Raw genomic sequence first — 25,872 nt, 5'->3', positions numbered from 1 at the left:
ACACTGGGATGCCTCTCTTTTGATACCCACGAGTCACAAGGAATTATAATGGAGTCAGGAGACAAGAGAAAGTGAAAGAGCTCCTGACACTGGCTATCAAGGATTAATCATCCTAACTGGCCCTCATACTCAGATGCACTCAATACAGGGGCTTCAGTTTGGGATAATGGGACCAACCATAATTGGCAACATTTTCCTAATTTGCTGGCAGGTTGGGCTCCATAATGAAGTGAAGGTCTGAACAAATTCTAAGACTAGGATCACTCTTATTTTATTGTGGACAGAGAAATGGTAGCAACAGAGGTTTCAACAAATTTTCATTGTGTACCAACAACATGCAAAGCACCATGTTAAGATTCGAGAAGGATAATGGATGAATTAGAACTAATTTTTGCTTTCAAATATGATTTAGCAGAACAGACGCACTTGTGTGTGTGTGTGTGTGTCTAGCGTAAATGCATACACGAGAAAAGTCATGAGACAGCTACAGATAAGAGATTTTTAATGTCTGAATGATTCAACAGTAGTCTTCTTAGAAGAGTTTTGTAATACTTGACTGAGAAAGACCAGAAAAAAAAAAGAAATATTCTATGGAGAATAAACAAGTTATGTGAAATAAGACAGTATAAATAAGACTTGTTAAGTAAGATAGGATGATAGTGAGAAATATTGATATGATGGCTTGGAATCTATTTTTAGTTTAATAATCACACAGGAATCACTTAAGTTTTCTGAGAAGGGTTATGGTAAAAGTAACCCGTAATTTCCAGGGTTATTGAGAGGGTACTACTGGGGAAAGAAACAGTAGAGAGATGGATGAAGATGTATAGGCAAAGACAAGTGAAAGCCAGAATTAGGGCATATAAAAGGAAATGAAAAGAAAAGAGAAAGTGAAGGGCATTATAGAGATAGAATATTCTTGTTGACAACAAATTTGGCCTAAGGGATAACATAAAAAGATAAATTAAAAACCAACAGGCCATTAATAGAAGATATTAATGCAAATGAAGTCAACCATCCATTTACCAGACATTTATTAAACACTTATTTTGTGTCAATAGTGTTAGTTTCTGCCAGGCACTCTGCTAAAAGCTGCAAGAGGTAAGGAACTGGCTTACTAAAATGCTAAAGTTGATACAAGGAGAGTTGAAAGTTTAGCAGAACATTCCAGCTGCCATTGTCAGTAGAGATCTGTAGTTTAAAAGAATAATTGGGTAGGGGTTATCTGAATATGGAGAGATTATCTGCATATGGTTGAAGCTGTGGAAAGTGGTAAGATCAATGTAGTAGATCAGGTTTAAGAACAAATGTGAAAAAAATGCTGCATTGCACTTTGGAATCTGGAGGATCAAGAATTATTAGCAAATAGGAGAAAATAAGGGAAGGGGAAGCTGGAGAAGAGGCAATAAGGTAAGAGTAATGGTAAGAGAGGTTTGCAGGGAAGGAAAGGGAACATTAGACTGATAGTTGACAAGATGACAATACTTAAAAGACAATATAAGCTATTAGTGAATTTTTTTTGAGCACTCATGTACCAGTCACTGTTTTAAATGCTTGGTATTTATTAATGCATTTAATCTTCACTACAATTTATACTCTATTATTATACCTTTCTCATAGGTGGAGAATCTGAGACACAAAGTAGATGATGAAACTCAACCAATGTCTCACAGTAAGTATTTGTCAAACAAAGATGGTCTGAATTCAGAATTGCTAACCACTACATTGTGTTGGAAGGCTGCCTGATGCTTAGAGGGTTTGTGGGAAGAATGATAAGGAAGTACAAAGAAGGAAAGATGGAATGATGGTTAAAGAAAGGTCCAAAGGGGAAGGGACTGGGTACCTCATTTATAGAAGGAGACCTGGCAAAGGTACCATGGAGAGAAGATTAAGAGGAGAGTAACATGGACAGATTCTAAACCCAGAGGTACAGAATTGTGGAGGCTTACATGACGTGATTTATTTTTCTACCTCATGAAAGCAAGAGGTGAGGTCATTGGCATAGAGGGCTAAAAAGAGATACTTGCTCCAAAAGTGTAAATCATGGAGGGTTTGGGAGGTGTCCTAGCATCAGTCTCATAATTTCTTTCTTTATCAGTGAAAGTTTATTCCATAGATAAAAAGCAAGTATCATTAATTATGCATAAAGCTATCAACAAATCTTCTCCAGGTACACATATGCACTATAATAGGAATCATCTGGACTCTTAAACTCTATAGATTCCAGTACTAGGTAGTACAGAAGAACAAAAAGGTGACTTCTACTCTCCTATTTTCTCTCTCAAGTGGTTTTTCCAGCAAAAGGAAACATAAAGTGCAGCTCACCTAAATCAACAGCATATTGATATACATTTTTCCTTTGTGGGTTTTTTTTTCCTTATAAGAAGTGTTTGCTATTTAAAATCCGTTACTAGGTGATAATGGCAAAGCACATTTTTCTCTCTCTTCCAGTCAACCCTATACATTTTACTGTGCATTTGCAAGTCAAAATACCTGTTGCCGTGCACATGAGAGGCACAAAATGCAAAGCTGTAATGGAGCAGGGTTGGGTCAATGACAGCACCGTTTTCTGAGTGTTCCATCAGTTCTGTAAGGTAGCAGAGATGTCTGTGACAGCCTCTTACACCATAACGGGCACAGTACTCATCTAACACAAAGACCTGGCCAGGGCTAAACCAACCCTGCAAAACAAACAAAAAAAAAACAGACATTCTTATTTTCTCTTCCTGTACTAAGATTTGCTTTCTGTAGGCACATTTAGGCATTACAAGAAGCAGTAGCATGAAAGTGTCTTTTGACATTTATTTTATTAGTGGTGTGTTTCATGTTATTTTCAGATTTCATGTCATCAAATTTGGAACTGATTTAGGACACTGGCAACCTGGCATAATTCTCTCTTTATTGCTGTAGCAATGCATGGAAAACTGCTCTTCTTCATTGTCATTCAAAACTAATCAAATTTATTCATAGAATCTACATTTGTCAGTACAAAGAGTGATGTTCTAAAAACTTCAATCTCTTTACAAACCAGTTAAAAAGAAAATAGCAAAGCAGACTAATGTCTGAAACTGCCCACCTTTTGAAAGCATTTTATAAAGTGAACACAAAGAAAATTTCAGTAAGCTGACAGTGGTATATATGCATTAGTTAGGTACTTAAATATAATTTAAGATATTTTTCTCATTCTGTCTCTCTCTGACCAATATAACAGACATAATATTTTCCAGTAGTAGTTTCTGGTCCTCCTGAAATGAGAGGTTGGGCTGTGTGATTGCTTGCTTGTGTGCCAACTGAAATAGCTAGCAGCCTGCTTAACTCACAGTAGAGAGCAGGATTAGGTAGATCATAAAATATCATAGTTCATAAAATATCTTATGGGTTAGATTAATTTACATAGGTTAGTTTAAAATAATGAAGAGAAGAAGGGAAAGTTTTAAAAGGAAGCAGATATCAATAAAAGAGAAGGAAAAGAAAGTTTGAAGGGAAGAATGAATAGGAGGCTATAAAAGAGTGAAGAACAGGCCATAAAGAAATGGAGGAAGAGGGTGGGGAAAGATCGCCAGAACACTTACTGTGGAGATGGTAAAGGCATTCACTGTACTAGACATATTACACATATCTCTGAGTATTTATAACTATCATGTATGGTAGTCTTTATGATTTCTATGCCGCAGATAAATAAACTAAAGTTGAGAGATGTTAAGTGAATTGTCCAAGAACACTGCACATCAGTCAGTGAGCCATGATTTAGATCCAGTGTCATCTTGACTCATTCTTTCTGATGACATCACACTTACTGCCCTCTAAGACACCCAGTGGCTTACTTCTCAGATACCATATTACATGTGTGATCATCAGCAAAATCAAAACAACTTTTGATAATTCAGTAACTAGCCTCTGAGTGGAAACCAAGAGGTACTTGTTTCTATGTGTACCTGTCCGTGGAAAGATATCATAGGACTTTGTGATCATTTGTTTTTCTCTCCATGTAATTACAAAATTTGAGTTGGCTCAGGTTTAAAATGTACAATTATATATAGAATAATAGCCTCTCAATGAACATTCCATAAATAAATTAATGAACCTCAGTGTGATCATTTATTCTTGTCTACTGAGGTGACTCTGATGAGTTGGGAGCATAGTCAGTCCTAAATCTTACTTTAAAGAGAATATAACTTATCACATAAAGTTACTATGTAAATTGGCCAAGAAACTCAAATAGTGATACAAATAGGCATGTTCTGGTAGGAAAAATTCCAAGGAACTGCCATTTTCGAAAATAAATAGTTGGAAGGGCACATATGATTCTTAGGCTACAAGGTTTAATTCATACATTCTGTGATATTGTGCATCCTTCTAAATAGAAATTATAAATTTTATTTCAAAATTTGGCTATGCTTGCAACATATACCAAGTAACAGGTTGGCTACTTAATCACCCCCACACCCTCTTCTCCATTTTAAACAGAAATTTAACTAGTCTTTGGAGGGCTAAATAAAATTAAAACTTTCTTTGTTTTGTATAGCTCCCATCAAATTATCTACCCACTTTTACTTCCCCTGTCACTTAGGTTGTCCTTCTAAGAATCAAAGAGAGAAATGTAAGATATCAACATCTGGTGAAGAGAATTCAAACCTTAAAATATTTGTACAGGTGTTAATAAATCCTGTAACAGAAAGGTTTTAAAAAAAATATTTATTTAAACTCTTCTGCTTTCACTCAGCTTTCTCTGGAGAGACTGATAAAACACAGTTCAGCATCTATTTGAGTCTATTCTCCTGTCTATTGAGTGGCACAGCAGTGGTCTCCAAGTACATAATTTTCAAATTGGGAAGCAATCGATTGCAATCCTTTATCCCTAGCTCCAACTATAGCTATTAAATGAGTCAGGAATAAAATGCTGCTTCCTATCAAGTACTTCTCACTTTCTAAAATCTTTTATTCTGTGACCAGATAGATTCATACTCACCAAGCAAGAATAGGAATCATTCAGCCTGTGATCCAAAGTCTGCCTCTGGAGTATTCTAAAAAGGAAGGCGTGGTCAAGCTTGCAAGGATTAGCAGAAATAAACTCATCCATACCCTGTTTCTGAAAACGTTCCACATCTGTAAATTCAAAATGCATGTACATTTACTTTTCTAGTTTAATAATAAACAAATGCAGTTTTTTAAGAATGAAGAATTCATGCTCTGAGATAACAGAAGGCTACTTGTTACCATGTACTATATGGTGCGAAGAATTCAGCATATTAATATAAACTGCAATAAAGTCTAAGTAAAAGTATGAGTGAGAATTAATAAATCATTGAGAACTAAAAAATTCTATTTCCATTCATAGCTATTTCTAATATCTATCAGACAGATAATCTAGTTTTCCAACGTTAAGAAAAATCGATCTTCTTAAAGTATATATTCACTGAAGGAAATGACTAGAAAAGAATTCATGTCTATTCATAAAAAATAGCAATGGGGCCCGAAGCTTGCTTTCCAAATGGCAAACTAGGGCAGAAATGAACACACATGCTTTAGTTGGATCACTTCCAGTCTTCTTTTTGTACAGAGCTTTTAATAGGACCAGCCTTAATGTAGAAATGGCAGTGAACGCTCTCAAGCTTCAAGTTTAAGAGACATGAAAAAGGGAGCATCATATCTGTGCAAATATGTAGACAAAGCCTAACATCCCAAATGGCACTTCAGTCAAAGGTCCAAATTTATTGTTCTTTATAGATTGCATCTTTCAACGCCTATAGACCCTGCGGGTTTATCAAAAGGCAAGCTTTTATGATTGCTTTCATTAATGGCATGTTTTGTCAAAGTCTTCAATGTGATTTACTAAATATAGAGAAAAAGCCACACACTACCCAAAAGGAGTGCTGGGGTGTTACTACATTAGCTCTGTTAGAAGCAGAGTGCATATTGGACAAGCAATCAGTTACCAAGACAAAAGTGGACTCTTCTCACAATGAGAAAGCAGAAGCTCAATTGTTCCTTAGATAGACAGATCTCTTTCTGGTCATAATAAGAAAAGCAGTACTAAATGTAAAGCTAAGAGTAGTTTCAAAAACCTACATGGTAGAATCCTAAAACTATAAAGGAAAAGAGACAAAAGTTTATTGATTAAACCCAATTATAGAGTCAGGCTCATAATAAAACTCAATATTGATCTGTGGACATGATGCTAACATAATCAGTCACATTTAGATATTTAGCCCAGATCATATTGATCCATGTCAAGTTCAACTTTCTGCCATATTTGTGGATGGAAGAACTATATAATTCAAGCTGAAGGGTCTTCAGAAATCACATTTAAAAAAAAAGATTCAAAACTAATGTATATTCTATGTCAATGAAAGATATCAAAAGGTGAATGTAGCAAAAAAGCAATGAATGAGAGTTTATTGATGGTGGAAGATGTGAGATTGTGATCCGCAGGGAAAGTAACATAAGTGCCCCTTTACATTTAATAATTCCTTACCTGAATGGCGTGACAAATTAGTATTAAGTAATTAACACAAAACTAAACTGCTTTTCCTGAACTGAGAGATGAGAGAATTCAACTCTTTTGGTATTTTATTTTTCTAAGCATCTTTTTGATGTAAAGAGAAATGTATGATAGTATGAAATACTATCAAATGAGTAGGAGGCAGAATATTGAAAAAGGTAAAGCATATACATCATAAAATTGGAAGATTATATTTTAAAATCTTCCTTTATCTACATAAAAATTCTTTCAGTATCATCTTTATGAAATAAATTATTAGTGTTAGAAAATATCTCAATTTTATTCATTATTTCTTTCACAGAAAAGATTACTGCAAGCACTTAAAAACAATGTCCATTAATAACTTATCTGTTGAGAAAAGGATATTTAATGAATTTCAGAGAAAAATATATATAATTCTTTTACCTTAAAGGTTTGTAGAAGTAATTTTTTCTTTTAAAACAATGGAAAACATAGTCTTTAAATAAAATATAAAAGCTTCTGAAAAATTAGCCTACATTTCATTGCTAATTAAATCATTTTTTGAATTTACAAAGTAATTTCTTCATGAAATACAACCTCAAACCATGTATGACCATGTATGTACTAATTTGACAAATCACACACGTGAGGAAAATTACTTTTCCAACAATAATATTAATGATGAAAATTATATTCACAATAGCAACTGAAGTTATAAGTATAGACTCTATTTAAACACTAAAAATCAGACAACCTAACAAACCTTTTAAGATTTTTATTTAAAAAATAAACAACAATCTACAGTGTCTCCAGGGCTATCATCTTATGAAAGCAAAATGTGTTCTTAGGGAGTCCTTCAAAACACTGACTGTATGGACCTGGCTTCTCTAGTCTTCCTATGCTAGATTAGTGCAACTTAAAAACATTTTATGAAAAGATCCTTCACCACTGACTCCCATGAATTTATAAAGAAGATCACAGTTTGTACAGTTTGTGATCTTCTTTACTTTTGTAAAGATATGAGAGACATTTACTTTTGTAAAGATATGAGAGATATCATTTTTGTGTTTTAGCTGTTTCAGTAAAACTTTATTTTCAAAGAAACAAATGCTTTAGTTTACTGTACTTTGTTTCAAAAAAAATAATAGCAAGGTATACTAATGTTTGTGATATACTGAAAAGTAAAATACTATAGCACTGAGCTACATCCCCAGCCCTGCTATTTTATGATCTCTAGTCCTTACATTATATCTCTAGACTTCCTCATCCTACATATCCCCTATTCTTTCCCCCACATCTTTCACTTTAAAATTCTCATGAACTAAAGTTAAATAGTAAATAATCTATCATTAAAATATTATCTAGTTTCTTATTTTTGTTAAAGCATATTTTATATAGTTTTCTCTAGTTATAATGTAGCTATACTTTATTCTTAAAAGACACAGACGCATCATCTGAATAAATGAAAACACACATAGCCAAAATGAGAACTTTAAAATTACATCAGACTTTACAGTCATATGAGATTACTTTCAATTAATGTTTATTGGAAGAAAAAATTAAAGTGACTTTTAAAAATAGACTATTATTTGTGGTGCATTTCAAATATTCTCTGATAATGGCCAATTTCAGTTCAGTTTGTCTTCTGAAATAATGTAAGAAAATCAGAACAAGCCAACAATAAATGAGCTTAAACAATATCAATGCTGTCATAAATTGTGATGATTAACCTATGGACTAACTTCAGATGTGGGACATGGTAATTGAGGATGCTGGTGGAGTTTCTATGGTAACAGTTGGATATATATGCTCTCGCATCTTTAGGTGGTACTGTCACCAGGTGTGCAAGCAGTAGATGGAATAAAACCCAAATTGAGAAAGATTACTATTTGCTAGAGATTTAAGAAGTTATAGAGGGCTTATTCAAATGGAACCTGGAAATTTAAAATTTTCATTAGAATGATAGCTGTAGGAAGTCAAGGAAAAGGAAAAGTATGTTGACAGTATCAATTTAAACAGTTAACATGAACTTGAAACTAGCTAGCTTAGAAAACAATGTGTGAGGATTCTCAGTGGCAGGAGTGGCTCCATTGTGGTGAGGGAGGATATTTGGTTGATACTGACCACAACCAGCCATGTGTGCTCAAGAATCTGAATCCTGAGAAGGGCAACTAAATGAGAGTTCAGAATGTCAGATGGAAAAACTTTAACTGAATTTCTTCTTTTTTTCAACAAATTCTAATGATCCTGCATTTTTTGCTGTTCTTGGTGCTGTGAGATATTGTGAACATAGAAAGGAAAGGGGCAGAAAAAGAGAAGGGGGCACATTGGAGGAGAAAAGGAGGCCTTTCGTCACCATTCCAAGGTTATGGAAGTGTCCAGAATTAGAATCCAATATCAAAAAGAACAAAGAAGAGGGTGTTACTAGCTAAGAGCAGGTCTCTTCTGTAGCATATGAGCTTTTTGAAATACAATTTATTGTCCCATGTTTAAGAGTCCACCTGTATCTGCATATACTACTATTCATATCTCATTATATATACATTTATTTTAGGTCAAATTTTCATAGAATTTAAATATTTATAGGAAGTAAGAAGTGGCACAGATGAGTTAACACCACTTCTGTTTTATATCAGCCATGTAGCCTTTAATAGGAAGAGTTTAATGTCTTAAAATTTTAAGTACATCAGTCTTGTTAGCATGTTCTTTTTATTTTTAAATTTTATTTATGTATGCAGGCCTTCTGCTGAAGACCAAATGACAATGGTTGAGAGATATATTATTTGTTCACATCTCAATCATTCAATAATTTCTTTGCTTCTCTTAAAAGTTGATTAGAAACTGATATATGTGTCTTGTGTACTACATAAAATAGTAACACAGAAGCTATTTTCACATGATGAAAATTCTAATCAATACATAAGAGACCTGGTATTATAAATAAGCAAAAATAAACCAATACTGAATGTTTATCAGAAATAATAAGTTCAGTATAAAGTAAGACTAAATGCCTTCTCTATGAAGCATGAAATTTAACATAGGAGATCCATCAAGAAAGTAAATTCACAAAGTTAAATTAAGTTTATGCTCCTATTTAAGGATATAAAGATATTTAACTTAAAATCAAATAGATGGCAGCTTTTCTAGTTCATCTTTGACATGAATTTATCATTGGACATCAACTACTATATAACACTGTTCCACATGGCATACACATTGTATTATGTTACACACATAACTAAGAGAAAAGGAAAAACAGGCTGTTTTTGGCTGGAGACACCAAAGAAAGATAGTTCAAAAAAATGCCTGTAAGTCTGGCAAAAGCAGGGACTACATTTGAAATGGAAAACTTCAGCAGCATACCACTACCATATAAGCCCTTTCTCCTAAGATTTTCTACACATCCTAAGAGGATGGAAAAGGGGAAGTAAAATAGATTCGCTTGTCATAGAAATCTATAACCCTGAATTATAAGGCTATCTTCTAATAACTTAGAATTTATTCTTTTGTTTTGAGTATCCTTAAATTTGTATGCTTTAGTTTTAAAAGCAGCCTTTAAAAAAAGTTAGAGTACCTACTTCAAATAAAATTCAGGAAATGAAAGAAAGAGTCCCTCTAATTAATCTTATTTTCAATTAAAATCTACTTATTTTTTTGTTTTATAAATAGGGGTAATTTTTACAAAGTAAAACCTTATAAAAGCTAGCATCTTCCACTTAACCTATATTGATGATGTTTTGCAACGTTTTATATATTTTCATAACTATTTCTTTATACCTGCATGAATACTGTATACTAGGCTATTTCTACCTTTCTGTTGTGGGGAATAGACATTTTCATTCACGAATGGCAAAGTTAACTTAAATATTCTGTAGAGTTACCCTATAAACAAGATCATGATAATCTTCAAACATCTTATCAATACTAAAACTATATTTCTTTTTCAAGCAAAAGAAATGAATGAAAATACTTACCCTTACCAGCTATAGGTCAGTAAAAAAAACCGAAAGTGTATTTAAATTAGTTATGAATACATACACACACACATATAAAACTAGGAATTTTAATTTTATGCTAGTTTCTCAGTTTCTACTGAAGACTCTAAGAGTTGTTCTTCTAAGAGATGGCCAGGAAGGGAGAAAAAGGAATAATACAGAAGTCAAGGAAGGATGAAAAACACTGAGGGAAACACTGGAACAATTCAGTGTCATCTCTGATGGAGGTTAGGATCACTAGTCTCACTCTGATCAGACAGAAAAAAAATTTTCTTTATTCCTGCCTTTCTTTTCTTTTCCTGCCCCTCCCTTTTTGGGGGGGTGTGTGGTGGTACTAGAGCTTGAAATTAGTGTCATGTGCTTGTTAGGCAGGTGTTCCAACATTTAAGCTATGCTTCTAGCCCTCTTTTAATTATTTTTAGGATAGGGTCTCGTGCTTTTGTCACCTCAGACCTTCTTATTTCTATCTATGCCTCCTATTATAGAGACATGCCACATATGCCACCACTCCTAGAGTGTTGTCCTAGCTGGCTTTGAACCTGGATCTACATCCCACTGAGATTACAGACATTCACCAACACACCCAGCCTTTTGTTTTTCTTTGTTTTATTTTCAAATTAGAATACATTAATAATATGAGGGGATTTCATTACTATAATTCTATACATCCATACAGTGTACTTTGAACAAGTTCTCCTCATTCTTATATTCCTCTTCCCCTTCTCTTCTGCCACCTTTTTCAAACAGTGCTTGGTGGGTTTCATTATGCTCTCTTCACATGTGTGTGTATGTATACACACACACACACACACACACACACACACATATACTTGATCCTCTTAACCCCTTTCGTTCCCCACTCCCCTCTCCTGTTGATCTCCCCTCCTAGAAAATTCCCCCTTACATTCATATCCCATTATCATCACCTTCATCACCATCATCATTTTAGGTCTGGGCTCTATAAATGAGCAAGAACATGTGATACTTGGTTTTTTGAGGTTGGCTTATTTTGCTAAACAGCCAGATTCTGTTTTGATTGAAAAATTTATAAACAGTGCAGAATATGTGAGTGCTATTGTTTATACAACTGAAAGTTTCCTTTTCAGTCAGAATGAGGAAATCCAATTCCATGTAGCCTGATCAACACTGCCTTGACAAGAAGTTGACATTGACTAGAAGAAAAATTTTGCTAAAAATAGGTTACATAGCTATCTGAACCAACTGACTGCTTAGATATTTTTTAATTCATTAGTTCTGTATTTTCCAGGCACAGACTTAATGCTGTACACTAGTGGTTCCAACCACTTTTCTTGTCAGCAGGAACAAGTGGATGCTATCTGTGAACTCAGCACACTCCTCAGGCCCTCTTTGTACTCAGGAGGTTAAGAAAAAATACTGGAACACAAGTGAATTGAGGGTGACACTTTCACAGAAATAAGTCTGAATTGCTTAGTGGTTCTCAACTAGGAGTGATTCTTTCCCAGCCTCCTGGAACATGTAGAAATGTCTAGTGTTATTTTTGGTTGACAGACCTGGGGGGAGGGAGGGCTCTATGCATCTGGTGGGAAGAAGCTAGGGAAAATGCAAACCATCTTGTAATGTGCATGACAGTTCCCTGATCCACCACTGTTCCCAAATAATTATCTGACCCACAGTGTCCACAGTGTTGCAGTTGAGAAGTCTTGCTTAAAGTTAGAAAAAAACAAGCATTCTACTTCTGACCAAGGAGGCATAAGTAAGAATAGAGTTACTCTCCTATCTGAAATGACTAAAATTTTGGGAGCAAATAAATGTTTAAAAACATCCTCAAAACACTGCCTATCAGGCAACATGGGAGAGTGATTCCTGAGAGATGGTCTTGCAAGCTTTCTCACAAGCTCTTGTTCTACCAACCTAACTGGGGGCAACTGGAGATGCAGAAAGGACAAAAGATAGACAAACATGCAGAAAGTCGGGGCCAGGTGTGCTGGGTGCTCGGATGGAGACACACAACAGCCTCATTGCTCCTTTTCTCTAATAACTCCTCTTTTACTTTACTTCTTTTCTTCTCTATTCTTTAAGGCCTTACTTCTTTACTATTCTTTAAAGTCTCCTTAGACTCACACTGTTGCATGTTCCCTTTAATCTCTTGTAAAGTCTTGGCCCTCAGACTTACACTGTCTCATATTCTTTTTAAAGTCTCAGTCCTCAGACTCACAAACACACAACAGCCAGCAGCAGCAGTAAGCAGTCTGCAGCCAGCCAATCAATCCATCAATCCATTCCACACCAAATTCCCCATCAATCCTTTTCCCATCAATCCTTAATCAATCCCCAATCAATTCCTCTGTGTCCTCCTTCAGGGAGTCTTTTATATACAGTGGTAAACAAGGATGTGGAGCAATAGTTCTCCGGGAGGTGTGTGACTGAAATTACTCTTCAATGTAAACAACTTAGGAAAAGTAGCTGTGCTGCGTTTTGCCTCCACCCCCTTCTGCAGCTGGGGTCATGCCAAACTCAGCCTGTAGATTATTTGACACAGCTGTGCTTATGTCAAGTTCTCATAGGCTTCTCATAATCCACTCCCCACAGATGGAAATGAGGTGAGCCTTAGAGTCATTTCAGGTTAATGCCAGGAGAAACTCTCAAGAACCCAGGAAGCCCAGCCCACTTGCTGGGTTGAGAAGAAGGAGTTGAGAGTGCAGGAAGGCCACAAGACTGAAGTCTGCAGGGAAGGACATTGGAGGGGAGAGACCTGCACAGTCCACAGTCTTTCTGAGCTACTCTGCTCAGTACTGATTATCGTAGGCATCTGTGGAAACTGCCTGAGTGTAGGGTGTGGGGGGTTGGAGAGCAGAATCACTCTGCTGCAGAGAGGACAGCACCCAAACTCACACAGATCCTGGAATACTACTTGTTCCCAACAGCCAAACTATAAAATTTCATGATTCACAGGTTCTGAATTAGAATATTAAGAAGGATTTTGTTCCAAAAAGTGAGGAGAATTGATCCCAGACTAAACAAAGCTCAAATGCAAAGCCTGAAAGGATAGAACTTTTTCCCTGTGTGTTTTAGAGCAAAACTTCAGAACATTTTCATGAAGAAAGCTAAACCAACACATATCATAATCAAATTGTTCAAATAATACTATCAAAGAGAAAAACTTTTAAGAAGCTAGAGAAAAAAAAGACATTTGTATAGAGAAATAAACCAAAGTGACAGTACCTCTATTCCTAGGTAATCAAAGCACAAACTAGAAGAAAGGTGAGCAAAATCTTTAAAGTATTAACTCTATCTTCCAAAAAGCAGGTAAAATAAAGACTTTTCATATGTAAAAGGCTGAAAGAATTAATTACCAGAAGAACTGTATTATAAGAAAAGTCACAGGAACTCCTTCTCAAAGTAAAAAGTCACAGGAACTCCTTCTCAAAGAAAGAAATGCAAAGGACATAGAATAGCAAAACACCTTTGTAAAGAATCAATCCAGGAGATTCTAAGAGGCAACTAGCGGGAGGAAGCAGAAAGCGTGCTTCCTAAAGTAAAATCTTGGAGAGACGCTGGAGACACACCTTACAGGAAAAACCACCAAGAAGAGGCAAAACTTTGACTTCTCCACACCTCCCAACTGCACAGAGCATCGCCACTCTACATTAAACGGAGAAACCAGGAGGGCTTTTGCACTGCCAGACACCAGTGCCTAACCTGCTTGGGAGAAGCAGACCACAAGGTGAGCTAAGCGGCACTCAGTACTCCCACAGACAAACCTGGGCCAGATCAGCATAGCCCCCTGGACAGACCAACCCCCACCCAGGGAAAAAAGAGCAAAAACCAAACTGAATAATAAACAACAATAAAAAAGACATGTAGCAAAGAGGGCGGGGCGCCCTGAGCACTGAAGGGGGGGAGGGGAATCCTTCAAGAACTGTAAATAAACAAGCCGGCTGGTGAAGGCAGGAGTGGCGGCACCTGCCCTGTAACCAGGAGCAGGAAAGCTTGTAAAAGTGGTGGTGGGAGGAAAACTCCACAGGAGACGGGGAAGTGTCACTTCCCACGTGAGCTGTAAATAAACACACAGGCCTGAGAAAGCCAGTGCAGCGTCACCTCCCCCAGTGTGCTTGGAAAGGCGAAAGCTTGTAACAGTGGCAGTCGCACCCAGGAGAACTCTAAGTAAACAAAGCCTGTGGGGCCAGGTGAGTGTTAAGCTCACCCCAGAGATCTGCATAAATAACACCTCCAGCAACAGCAGGCTGACAGCAGTGGGCAGGTGAGCCTCAGCCTCAGACAAACATTAATAAAGCTGTCTCCAGACTCTTCTTTTTTTTCTCTTCCTTTGATGAGAAAACAACTGAACTATACCTGCATGCTGAAAAACTTACTGAAACTGTATTTCATTTGAACTTGGGACACTTTGTTGTGTTTTGTGTTTTTTTTTTTTTTTTTTTTGCTTTTTTGGTTTTTTTTCCTTTTGATGAGACAACAACAGAACTACTTCTGAGACACCATCTCCAGGATTGGAGGCTGAGGGACGAACACCAAAATTATTAAGACTGAAACTTTATTGCATTTGAACTTGGAGATTTTTTATTTTTTATTTTTTTATTTAGTTTTAAATTTTTTTAAATTTAAAAAAAATTTTATTTATTTTTACTTATTTTATTTTTTTAATCCTCTGTCTCTCTAATGCTTGTTTAGCTTAATGTTGATTAGTACACTATCTCTCCCTGTTTATATCTTTGACATTTTTTTCTTTTTTGTTTGTTTGTTTTTTTTACTTTCTCAGTGGAACCCCAGCAGCACAGCAAGTAAGAGATAGCATAGATAAATGGGACTTCATAAAACTAAAAAGCTTCTGCTCAACAAAAGAAATGGTCTCTAAACTGAAAAGAAAATATTTGCCAGGTACACAGAGTGGGAGAAAATATCTGCCAGGTACACATCACACAAAGGACTGATAACCAGAATATACAGGGAACTCAAAAAACTAAATTCTCCCAAAATTAATGAACCAATAAAGAAACAGGCAAGTGAACTAAACAGAACTTTCTCAAAGAAGAAATTCAAATGGCCAAAACACACATGAAAAAATGCTCACCATCTCTAGCAATAAAGGAAATGCAAATTAAAACCACATCAAGATTCCACCTTACCCCTGTTAGAATTGCCATCATTAGCAACAGCACTAACAAGTGTTGGCGAGGATGTGATGAAAAAGGAACCCTCTTACACTGCTGGGTAGAATGTAAACTAGTACAACCACCCTGGAAAAAAATTTGGAGGCTACTTAAAAAGCTAAACATTGATCTACCATTTGATCCAGCAATACCACTTCTGGGGATATACCCAAAAGACTGTGACACAGGTTACTCCAGAGGCACCTGCACACCCATGTTTATTGCAGAACTACTCACAATAGTCAAGTTATGGAAACAGCCAAGATGCCCCACTACTGACAAATGGATTAAGAAAATGTGGTATCTATACACAATGGAATTTTATGCAGCCATGAAGAAGAACAAAATGTTATCATTTGCTGGTAAATGGATGGAAATGGAGAACATCATTCTGAGTGAGGTTAACCTGGCCTAAAAGACCAAAAATCGTATGTTCTCCCTCATATGTGGACATTAGTTCAAGGGCAAACACAACAAGGGGATTGGACTTTGATCACATGATAAAGCAAGAACACACAAGGAAGGTATGGAGATAGGTAAGACACGAAGGTATGGAGATAGGTAAGACACCCAAAAAACTAGACAGCATTTGTTGCCCTCAATGCAGAGAAACTAAAGCAGATACTTTAAAGCAACTGAGGATAATAGGAGAAGGGGACCAGGAACTAAAGAAAAGGCTACTTTGAGAAGAATTAACTTAGAAGGTAACACACATGTACAGGAAATCGATGCATGTCAACTCCCTGTATAGCTATTCTTATCTCAACTAGCAAAAACCCTTGGTCCTTCCTATTATTGCTTATACTCTCTCTTCAACAAAATTAGAGATAAGGGCAGAATAGTTTCTGCCTGGTAGTGAGGGGAAAGGGGGGGTAAAGGAGGAAGGGGGAGGGAGTAAGGGAGGGAGCTGGGGGAAGGGGGGAGAAGTGACTCAAACAATGTATGCACCTATGAATAAAATAAAAATTAAAAAAAAAAGAATCAACTTGGAGCATTTCACTGCCTTATGGCAAGATTTACAAAGCAACAGTAGTCAAGACAGTGTAGTAATGATATTGAGATAGGCAAATTGATCAAAGGAAAAGAAAGGAGACTCCAGTAATAAACCCATATGTAGTCAACTAATTTTAACAAAAATGCAAGGGCAATTCAATGGAAGATTGCATTTCAACTCACCACATGTCTACCTGATATCCATGAACAATGATGCACACCTCTCAACATAAGTAAAGATTGACTCAAAATAGGTGTAAAATGAAAAAAAAATCTTCAAACTTAATCCATAATCTATATTGTACAGGAGAAAATCATTGTGATTTTGTGTTAGGCAAAGATTTCTTAGTTTTAACATCAAAGACTTATCTCTGTAAATAAATGGGAAGCTAGACATGGTGGCAACATGTCTAGGCTGAGGCAGAAAGATTGTAATTCAAGGTCATTGTAGGCTCTATAGCAAGATCGGCCTTAAAAACAAAAGCAAAAAAAACCAAAAACAACAAAAAGAAAATGAGAAAATGAACCCTCCTCAAAATTAAGAGATTCTTCTCTTTGAAAGACACTACACAGATGAAGTGACAATATTTGCCAATTACACATCTGATAAATCTTACTTCCAGACTATATAACAATCTCTCAAAATTCAATATTAAGAAAATAACAAAATTACAGGCCGGGCATTGGTGGTACATACCCATATGCATTGATGAGCTTAATTTTTTGACAACATTAAAAATGGAAATTCATGATATAAGCTCACTTGTACAGAAATGAAGTTACACTTTGGCACACCTTGGTTCTGATGGAAATTCTTATTTACTGTCCCATACTCTGTGTGTAGGACCAGGGGGTGAAGAGAAGGTAGAAGTAAAAATATATAACGTAATGTGTTCCTTTCATTTTACTTTTGAAGATGACAATGCTAGTAACTTTAAAGCAGGAATAAGACTTTTTAACCCAATTACAAAAATTAATATTTAATATTCCCAAGAACTCTTTACTATGATTTTAAGAATGTGTCTCAAATTAAGATGTGATCTGCTATTTCTAAAAGAAAATAAAGAAAAAGAGCTCATATCCACCTTTAATTTTCTGGCCTAAAGAGCCTTTAAGATGCTCAGATATGATACTGAAGAGTGTCTAAAAAGAAAAGAGAGTAGTTGTTTGATGCATGAAAAGCAAAAGAAGATAATAATGCATGTCAAGATGTTACTACCCTGGAGAAGAATCTTGACAATAAAAGCCACAACTTGAGCCTAAAGATGAAGACAAATTGACTTATTATATGAGAAACCAAAGCAGTTTTATAAAGGAGTTCAGCAAGATGAAAAAAAATTGGGTTTGTGATTAATAAATCAATATTCAAAACAATTTCTATCACTATTATACAACTATTGACCAATGATAAATTAAAATGAAAAATACATGTCTTAATGATTTAAATAAGCATGCAGAAAATGACATGATATTATGGCATTTGGAAAAAGAAACACCTCTGATGACACACTCTTTTTATCATTTTATAACAAGAAAAAGGCCTATCATCCTGGTGTGTCACCAGGAACAAATGTGCAAAATGGCTATTCATCATTTGATCCTCTGTAATCCTACCACTACAAATTTGATTTTGCAATACTTTCCCCTTTTCTATAGGACATCTCAGTAAAAATTACTGACAGTTCTTTTGGGAAGTATTGCAGAATTTTCTTATTCCCAGAAATATCATAAGATACACACATATCATTCACTCCAGATATATGTGAAAAATTAGATCACTGATTCTATGACTGTTAATATGAACTATTTTTATTTAATGAGGAATCAGTTAGTGATGTAAACTATAATTCTAAACAAATTTGCCTCAATTCTATATCTTACTAAGGTTATTAATTGATAACCAAATTATTTTAACAAAACTTACAGAGCTGAGCATCTGCATGGAGAGTTCCTCCTTTAGGATTCAGCTTCTGGGTTTGGGTTGCAGGAATTGGTTTATAAGATTGACCTGTGGCCCTATACATGGCTTGAACCCATAATATTCTGTCCTGTTCATCATCACTGGCAAATATTACAGTATCTCCTTCTTTAACAGCATTAAAAAACATCTGACCACCCTGAAGTCCTGTGGAAGAAGAAAGACATCATTAAAATTTACACAATTGTCAGATTTTAACCTAATTTACTAACTGGCCTCATAGATGGGAATGTATTTGTTATTAGCAGCTCAATGCCCTAAATCACTTTTTAGTTGAAGATCAAATCCACAATTCATGATTTGAATGAGAACAGCAATCCATATCAATTTGGCAATTATAAACAGCACAGGGAAACACACAGTTCTGACACAGCGGAAATGCACAGTACAATCCGATATTTCACATGGGAAGGAAGTTTGTTGTGTTGGCCTATTTACCACTCTATATGTAGGACAAGTAAATGATGAGTTTAGCAGAAAAAAAATACAGATATGGTTGGGCTGATGAAGTTGCTCAAGTGGAAGAGTGCTTGCCTAGTAAGTGCAAGGCCCTGAGTTCAACTCCCAGTACCACAAATAAAACAAAACAAAACAAATATAGGTAAGGCAAAACTGGTACCTTACAAATACTCTATGGTATTTTATCTTTTATAAAACTCTTTCACAGAAAAGATGACATTTTGCATTTCTAACTGAAGAATTAGTGAATATGGCCATGGATTTCTATTTCTTAATCTCTACAACTTGATTTGTAAAGATCTACATTTTATTAGTATTTCTATTTCTTAACCTTGTTAAATTAATTTCATTAACATCATTATATCCACTCATTAATTTTAAATACAAGGTGCTTAGTACAATAGCCAGTACAGGTTGAAGATCCTTTATCTGAAATGCTTAGCATTAGTGCATTTGGGATTTTGAAATACATAATGAGTTATCATAGAGATGGAACCCAAGTCTTAATACAGATTTCACTTATGTTTCATATATACCTTATACACACAGCTGGAAGGTAATTTTGTTTTTAGTGGTATTGGGGTTTGAACTCAGGGCCTTGTGCTTGCTAAGCAGGCACTCTATCACTTGAGCCATGCCCCTAGACCTTGGAAGGTAATTTTATGTAATATTTTCAGTACCTCTGCATTTTGACTGTGATCTTTCATGAGTTCAGGAATAGAATTTTCCATTTGTGGCATCATTTTCAAGCATTTCTGATTTCAGGTATTTGGATTAAGATGTTCAAACTATTTTAATATGGAAGGAGGGAAAGGTGTATAAAAATGTGTTGGGGAGAAAGTAGAATATATGACTTATTTGGCATTTTGTTTCCTATTTCTGCTATACAGTGCAGAAGTTTGTGTACTCATTACTAATATTTCTTAAATAATTTTTCTATCATGGTAACATATTTAATCCTTGTACTAAAGTAACATAGAAGATGAATCATGGCTACAGATAATAGCCCTTATAAAGAATAATTTGAATCTCAAAGTCTTTCCCAGTTATAGGAGTGAAATGTGCAACCTTTTCATCAAGTGGAGCTTGCAATGCAGAACAGATACAGGGCTGCTGTAGCATTGCAGGTGTTTATGCCTGGTGGAGCAGCTCAACTTAGAATTACCTGGGTGGGGATCTGTATAATCCACAGTGTATCCTTCAAGCTGCATTAATTCTTGTGGTTCAGACTTTTTTTCTCTGTAACTGCACATAGCAAAGGTGTACTGGCTAACCTATTTGAGAAAAAAAAATTTAAAGATTGCTCACATTAAATTAATTAAATTTAACTTTTAGCTTTTTCTTTATCAAAAGACTCTTTTCCTAAGCAAAACTATAACATATAATTTACACATAAATTATTCTATTTTACCTTCTTTCAAAACCCAGCTCAGAGATTAAAGCACCTTTCATTTGTCAGCTGGCAGCTAGGCCCTCCATATGCCCATAGTCCAGAATTTCTCAAGTCAATGACTCCTTGGATAAGCTTCCATGAAGTATTAACAGCAGTACCACAAAGAAATATTCATGTTAAAAATAAGTTCAGAACCACGAGGTTAAAGATAAATAGTCATCTGTTATTTCAGGGCCTTTAGCATGCTATCAGGCTGAATCTCTAAGAGTGAGATTTACTAGTATTCCCAAACTCACATAATCATGGACCCACATTTACAAGCATACTTATTGCGAGAGTTTTAACTAAGATAAAAGAAAGTCTGAGTAATATTTGGAATTTACTGTCCACATAACTAGGCCCATGGGAGGGGTCGGGGTGGAACAAGCTTTAGGTAGCCAGGGACAACACTGCCAAGGTCTATTCTGCTTTCAGTTCATGTCTTCTGGAATTGGCTTCATTTCCTGTGCTGAGGTCTCACTTGGCTAGAACCATAGCTGCCAATAGTTCTGTGGTCACCTCTCTGACTGTACCAGCTTGGATCTTAAGTGGTATTTGGACCAAATACTGTAGCAAGGGGGAGAAAGTCCCGTTAAGTGTTCACATTAGTGAGGAAGAATGCTGAATACTACAATAGGTAGGCTCTTGGAATTTTCTCCCAAAACAGAAAGAGATGCTGTTTCTAGTAGGAGAAATGTTTGATGGATTGTGTTTGATGGATGTTTGGTTCATTAATAAACACCTAAGTAGCAAAATATCCTAAACATGAAATAAAATTAAGGAAACAGAAGTATATCTTTCAATAGACAAAGAAGATCCCAGGAGGAGTTCATTCTGAAAAAAAAAGTAACATGGACTACACACAATGAACTGAAAGCCTTTGAAGCCCACACTGACATTTTCTGGAGAGGGAGAAATATTGTCTCCAGACCTCAGCATCAGCTCCAGCCTGAGTCTCTAGCCTGCTGCCTTCTCTGAAGATATGTCATATATAACAGTAAAAGCTGCACTTTTTATTATGCATTGCTTTAATCCAGAAAAATCTCATTCTCAGAATATATCCCAAAGAAACAAATGGGAAGTACTCAAAGATATTATGTGCAAACACACAAGCGATTTGGATAAAATACATTATAACATTCCCTTACTGTATAATACACTGAGCCATTAAAAGAAATCTGAAAGATGTTTTCTTAACATGGAACTATTTATAAGATATACATTATGTTTATAACATACAGAGAATTAAGTTAAAAAGAAAAAGGTAGAGTGTGCTTTTATGGGTAAACATTGTACATATATATGAAAATAAGCATACATATTAAAATATTTACAATGGTTTTTATTGGTTATTTTCAATTATGTTTTCAGTGTTCTTTGAATTTTTTCCAAATGTAGGGATTAATTTTTAATGGAAAAATAAAGTTATTTTCATTTTGAAAAATAAAAACAACATTAAGCCTTATTGGAAAAATGAGACCAATGCTTTGTGTCACTGTTAGTTCTTGCTACACCTAAGTTTCCTTTTCTTTCCCTTTCCTCATTTGTACGCTAGCATAGAATCCATTTTTTCCATTCTTTCTGTCTAAGGCTTCCAAAATGAATGCTAGCAACTCCCATACGGGTTTTCTATTATTACTTGATGAAGATTCAGCTTCCTTGTGTAAAGATATGAGAGTGGAGGGGCTGGACGTGTAGCTCTGTGGCAGCTTGCTTAGCATGGCCAAAGCTATGGGTTTGATCCCTAGCACTGCCAGGAAAAAAGAACAAACCCTGATTGTGTGGGTGCTTTTTTTAGGAGGGGGGTAAGGATGGAGGTGGAGTGCTGAGTGGTAAATAGTAACAGCACACCTCTATTATTTGTTCTAAAAAGAGGCCCATTTTATGGACTGAAGGTGTGGCTCAAAGGGCACAGCATTTGCTTAGAAAGCATGAGGCCCTGATTTCAATCCCCATTACTGGAAAAACCAAACCAAAACAGCAGCAGCAGCAGCAGTCCCTTTTTTTACTTAAAGACAATAATTTAGTCCTTATGCTATTCTTACATAATGCTATATTATTAATTATAATAATTAATTATAAATAACAGTGTATCATTTAAAAAAATTACAAAATATTTCAAACATAAAGAAAAGTATATTAACATCCATATATGTATTATTAAGCTTGATTGAATAACTTCATACATATAATCACATACATATATATGGAGACATGTTCTTTTAAGGACAGACATAATTAATGCCTTCATCTATGACCCAAAATCCATTTCCTTTCTTCTCCCTGCAGAGGTAACTACCATGTTGAATTTTGTGTTTACTTTTCCCATGAATGTTTAAAAACTTTTATTACAACTAAGTGAACTGATAACCAAAATCGAGTGTTTTTTTACATGCTATAGAATCTTTCAGACAGGATGATATACATTTTCCTATAATATCTTCTACAAAAGTTGGACATGTCTCTGATGTTAAACTTCTTGATGTATTTGTATTCCATTACCTAAATCACCATACTTTATCAAGTATCCTAGTGATGGGCTTTAGTCCTGTGTAGGTCTTCTTTTCAATGAGCATGAGAGCTAGTGTAGGGCTACGCCAAGGAGCAGACTTGCTGGCCTGTGTGGCATGTCTAGCTCCATCTTTACTGGATATTGCCAAGGTGCGTTCCAATTCATACTTACACTGTGGCATCTGAGAGCTTTTGGTGTAACACATCTTTTCTAAGCATGGTATTTTGAATTTTTAAACTTTTTTTTTGTCAGTTTCAATGGATGAGAAATGGTGTCTTGCTGTTACTTAAGTGCATAACTGCCATTACCAATGGCTTGAGAATTTCCCTCTTGTTTATTAGCAACTTGAGGTTATCTTTTCTATGGGTTTTCTGATCAAAAAGTTTGTTCACTTTAATGTACTATTTAATCGTGCATTCTCTTTCCATTATTGATTTTGCTACAGGTTTATTCACTTCTTTACTGCTTTCAAAGAACATCTTTGTTTTTTGTTAATCTTCTCATTTGTTTTATTTTTTAATTTCTGCTACATTATCTCTTCATCTCTATTCTTTGATAGGTTTTTATAATTCATCTACTTAGTTTTTCATTTTCAATTTATATTCATTTTAAATATATGCATTTAACTTCACTCTAAATTCATATTAGTCTTAATTCACAAATTATCTGTAGCATTTTTACTAAATACTTTTCATTTTCATTATTTCCTTTTAATATGGGAGCTATTTAGAAGTGTACTTTTAAGTTTGGATTCATGGCGATATTTTTGATATGGAGTTTAATTTAATTCCTTTGAAGTCAGCATTTAAGTTAGTTTTTCTGTTGCCATGGCAAATACCTAAGGAAAAACAACTTAATGGAGGAAAGGTTTATCTTGGCTTGTGCTTTCAGAGGTTCCAGTCCATCATGGTGGGGAGGGTGTAGCAGAGTGCAGCAGCTCCTCATGGCAACCAGGAAACAGAGAGACAGACAATTCCTGTGTTACTAGGCTCTCTTCCTTTCCCCCTACTTATTCCACTGGGTCCCTAGCCTATGGGATGGTACCACCCACATTCAGGATGCGTCTTCCTGCCTTAGTTTTGTCTAGAAATGCTCTTATAGATACTTCCAAGGGTGTGCTTTACTAATCTCCTAGGTGCTTCTCAAACCGATCAAATTGACAATCAAGATTGATTATCACAAGTTTATCCCTTGTTAACTTGACGTACAGACACAGCTACTTAAACCATAACATTCTACCCCTGACCCCCAAGGCTCACGTCCACTTCATAATGCAAAACGCACTCACTCCATCTGTAAGGGTCCCCAAAATCTTAACAGTTCCAACACAGTTCAAAAGCCCAAGTTCAAAGTCTCTTCTGAGACTCAAGCCAAACTCTTAACTATGAGCCACTGAAAATAAAAAAAAAGTCATATACTACTAAGATACAATGGTACAGAGTAAAAATTTCTACAACAAAAAGGGAGACTGGAGGAATAGGGGATAGCAAGGAAAGTTTGGACTAAAAGAAGAACGAAACCCAGCAGGACAAACATTAAATCCTGTAGATGCATGCCCAGCATCTCCAGTGCTGCCCCTATGGTCTTGCTGGATGGAGTCCTCTTTGGCTGGCTTTGCTTACTGCATGCAGCTTTCCTAAGAGACATCCCACACTCCTGGTGTCTCCACTGCATCTTTGGCTTCACCCTCACAGCTCACACCCTGTCCTTTCAAGGGCTGCCTGCAGGGATCCTCATGTGAAAGATGACTACACATTTCTCAAAGGACATAAAAATGGCCAACAGGTATATGAAAAATACTCAGTATCACTAGTCATCAGGGCAATGAAAATCAAAATTACAATGAGATAACATCTCACCCCAACTAGAACAGCTATTTTAAAGTACTGGAGAGAATATGGAAGAAAGGGAACACTTGTACACCACTGGTGGAGTGTACGTTCGAAGTGTTATGGAAAAACGATGTAAAGATTCTCCCAAAATGCCTGCCCTCCCATGTTAATTGCAGCACACTGTACCCCAAAATATGTATTTGTGTGAGTAAATTGCATTTCTAATTAGCATTCAGTGATTTTTATTCCCATTAGATCAAATAAATTGTGTAGTTAAATGTTCTCTTTCCAATATTTCTTCTGAAATATCAGTTTTAAAACATCTCACCAAGATTGTCCACATATATGTTCTCCATCAATTCTCATAAACGCTTGTACTTTTAAAAAAATATATAATTTTACTTATATATACCTGAGATTCTTATATTTTCCTTGGAACATTCCATCTTGCTGTTGAATTGTTCTGTTTATATTTACCTAGAAGATTTAAAAAATCCTTAATTCTGCTTATTGCCTTAAAGTCAATCTTGGATTTTCATAAAGCTACAAAACCTTTCTGTTGGTCCCTAATTAAACATGAACAAATTTCTCCTTTTCCACAATCATGTAGGAGCTAAAATCATGCTTCTATTCTTTTAGTGATCTCTCAAATCCCTTTTCATTGATTTAGCTAATGCTCCTCTTCAATGTAGTAAAGTTTGAGGGCTTTTCTCTCATAGCCACTCCCATTTTAGGAGTCAGTCCACATCACATTAGTTCTGTCTCATTCAGGTAATGTTTAGTATATTAGTGTTTAGGAACAGAATTATTCACTGCTAAAATATATAATCTTATATAGTTGATACTTATATTTGCTTAGTTCTTATTAATTTCTTGTTGACTACTGCTTCTTGAAACGTACTCCACCATCTGAATTTCTTTATTTCTTCAGTAAAAGCCATTGAGTCAATTTTTCTTTTTTATCTAAAGATGTATTTAATTTGTCCTTCCTCATGAATGATAGTTGCTTACATAGTATATTAGCCTAGAAATCCTATCTGCATTTTGAAGATATTACT

The 25,872-nt window shown here is 35.5% G+C and overlaps 1 protein-coding gene across 8 annotated transcripts in view; it reads right to left on the bottom strand.

Moving 5' to 3' along the window:
* Nucleotides 1–25,872, bottom strand: part of Cadps2 (calcium dependent secretion activator 2) — a 546,589-nt gene that overhangs the window by 139,751 nt on the left and 380,966 nt on the right. For all 8 annotated transcript variants that reach the window (XM_074064310.1, XM_074064333.1, XM_074064259.1 and 5 more), the window contains exons 10-13: nt 20,204–20,312; nt 18,526–18,726; nt 4,970–5,106; nt 2,494–2,681 (exon numbers count right to left, since the gene is read on the bottom strand). In XM_074064310.1, coding sequence (XP_073920411.1) covers nt 2,494–2,681; nt 4,970–5,106; nt 18,526–18,726; nt 20,204–20,312 — 635 coding nt within the window. The remainder of the gene's footprint in view (nt 1–2,493; nt 2,682–4,969; nt 5,107–18,525; nt 18,727–20,203; nt 20,313–25,872) is intronic.

Source organism: Castor canadensis, chromosome 2 (assembly GCF_047511655.1).
Source record: "Castor canadensis chromosome 2, mCasCan1.hap1v2, whole genome shotgun sequence".
Lineage (NCBI taxonomy): Eukaryota > Metazoa > Chordata > Mammalia > Rodentia > Castoridae > Castor > Castor canadensis.
Note: the sequence above shows the minus strand (reverse complement) of the source record. Positions and strands in the feature narration are given on the sequence as shown.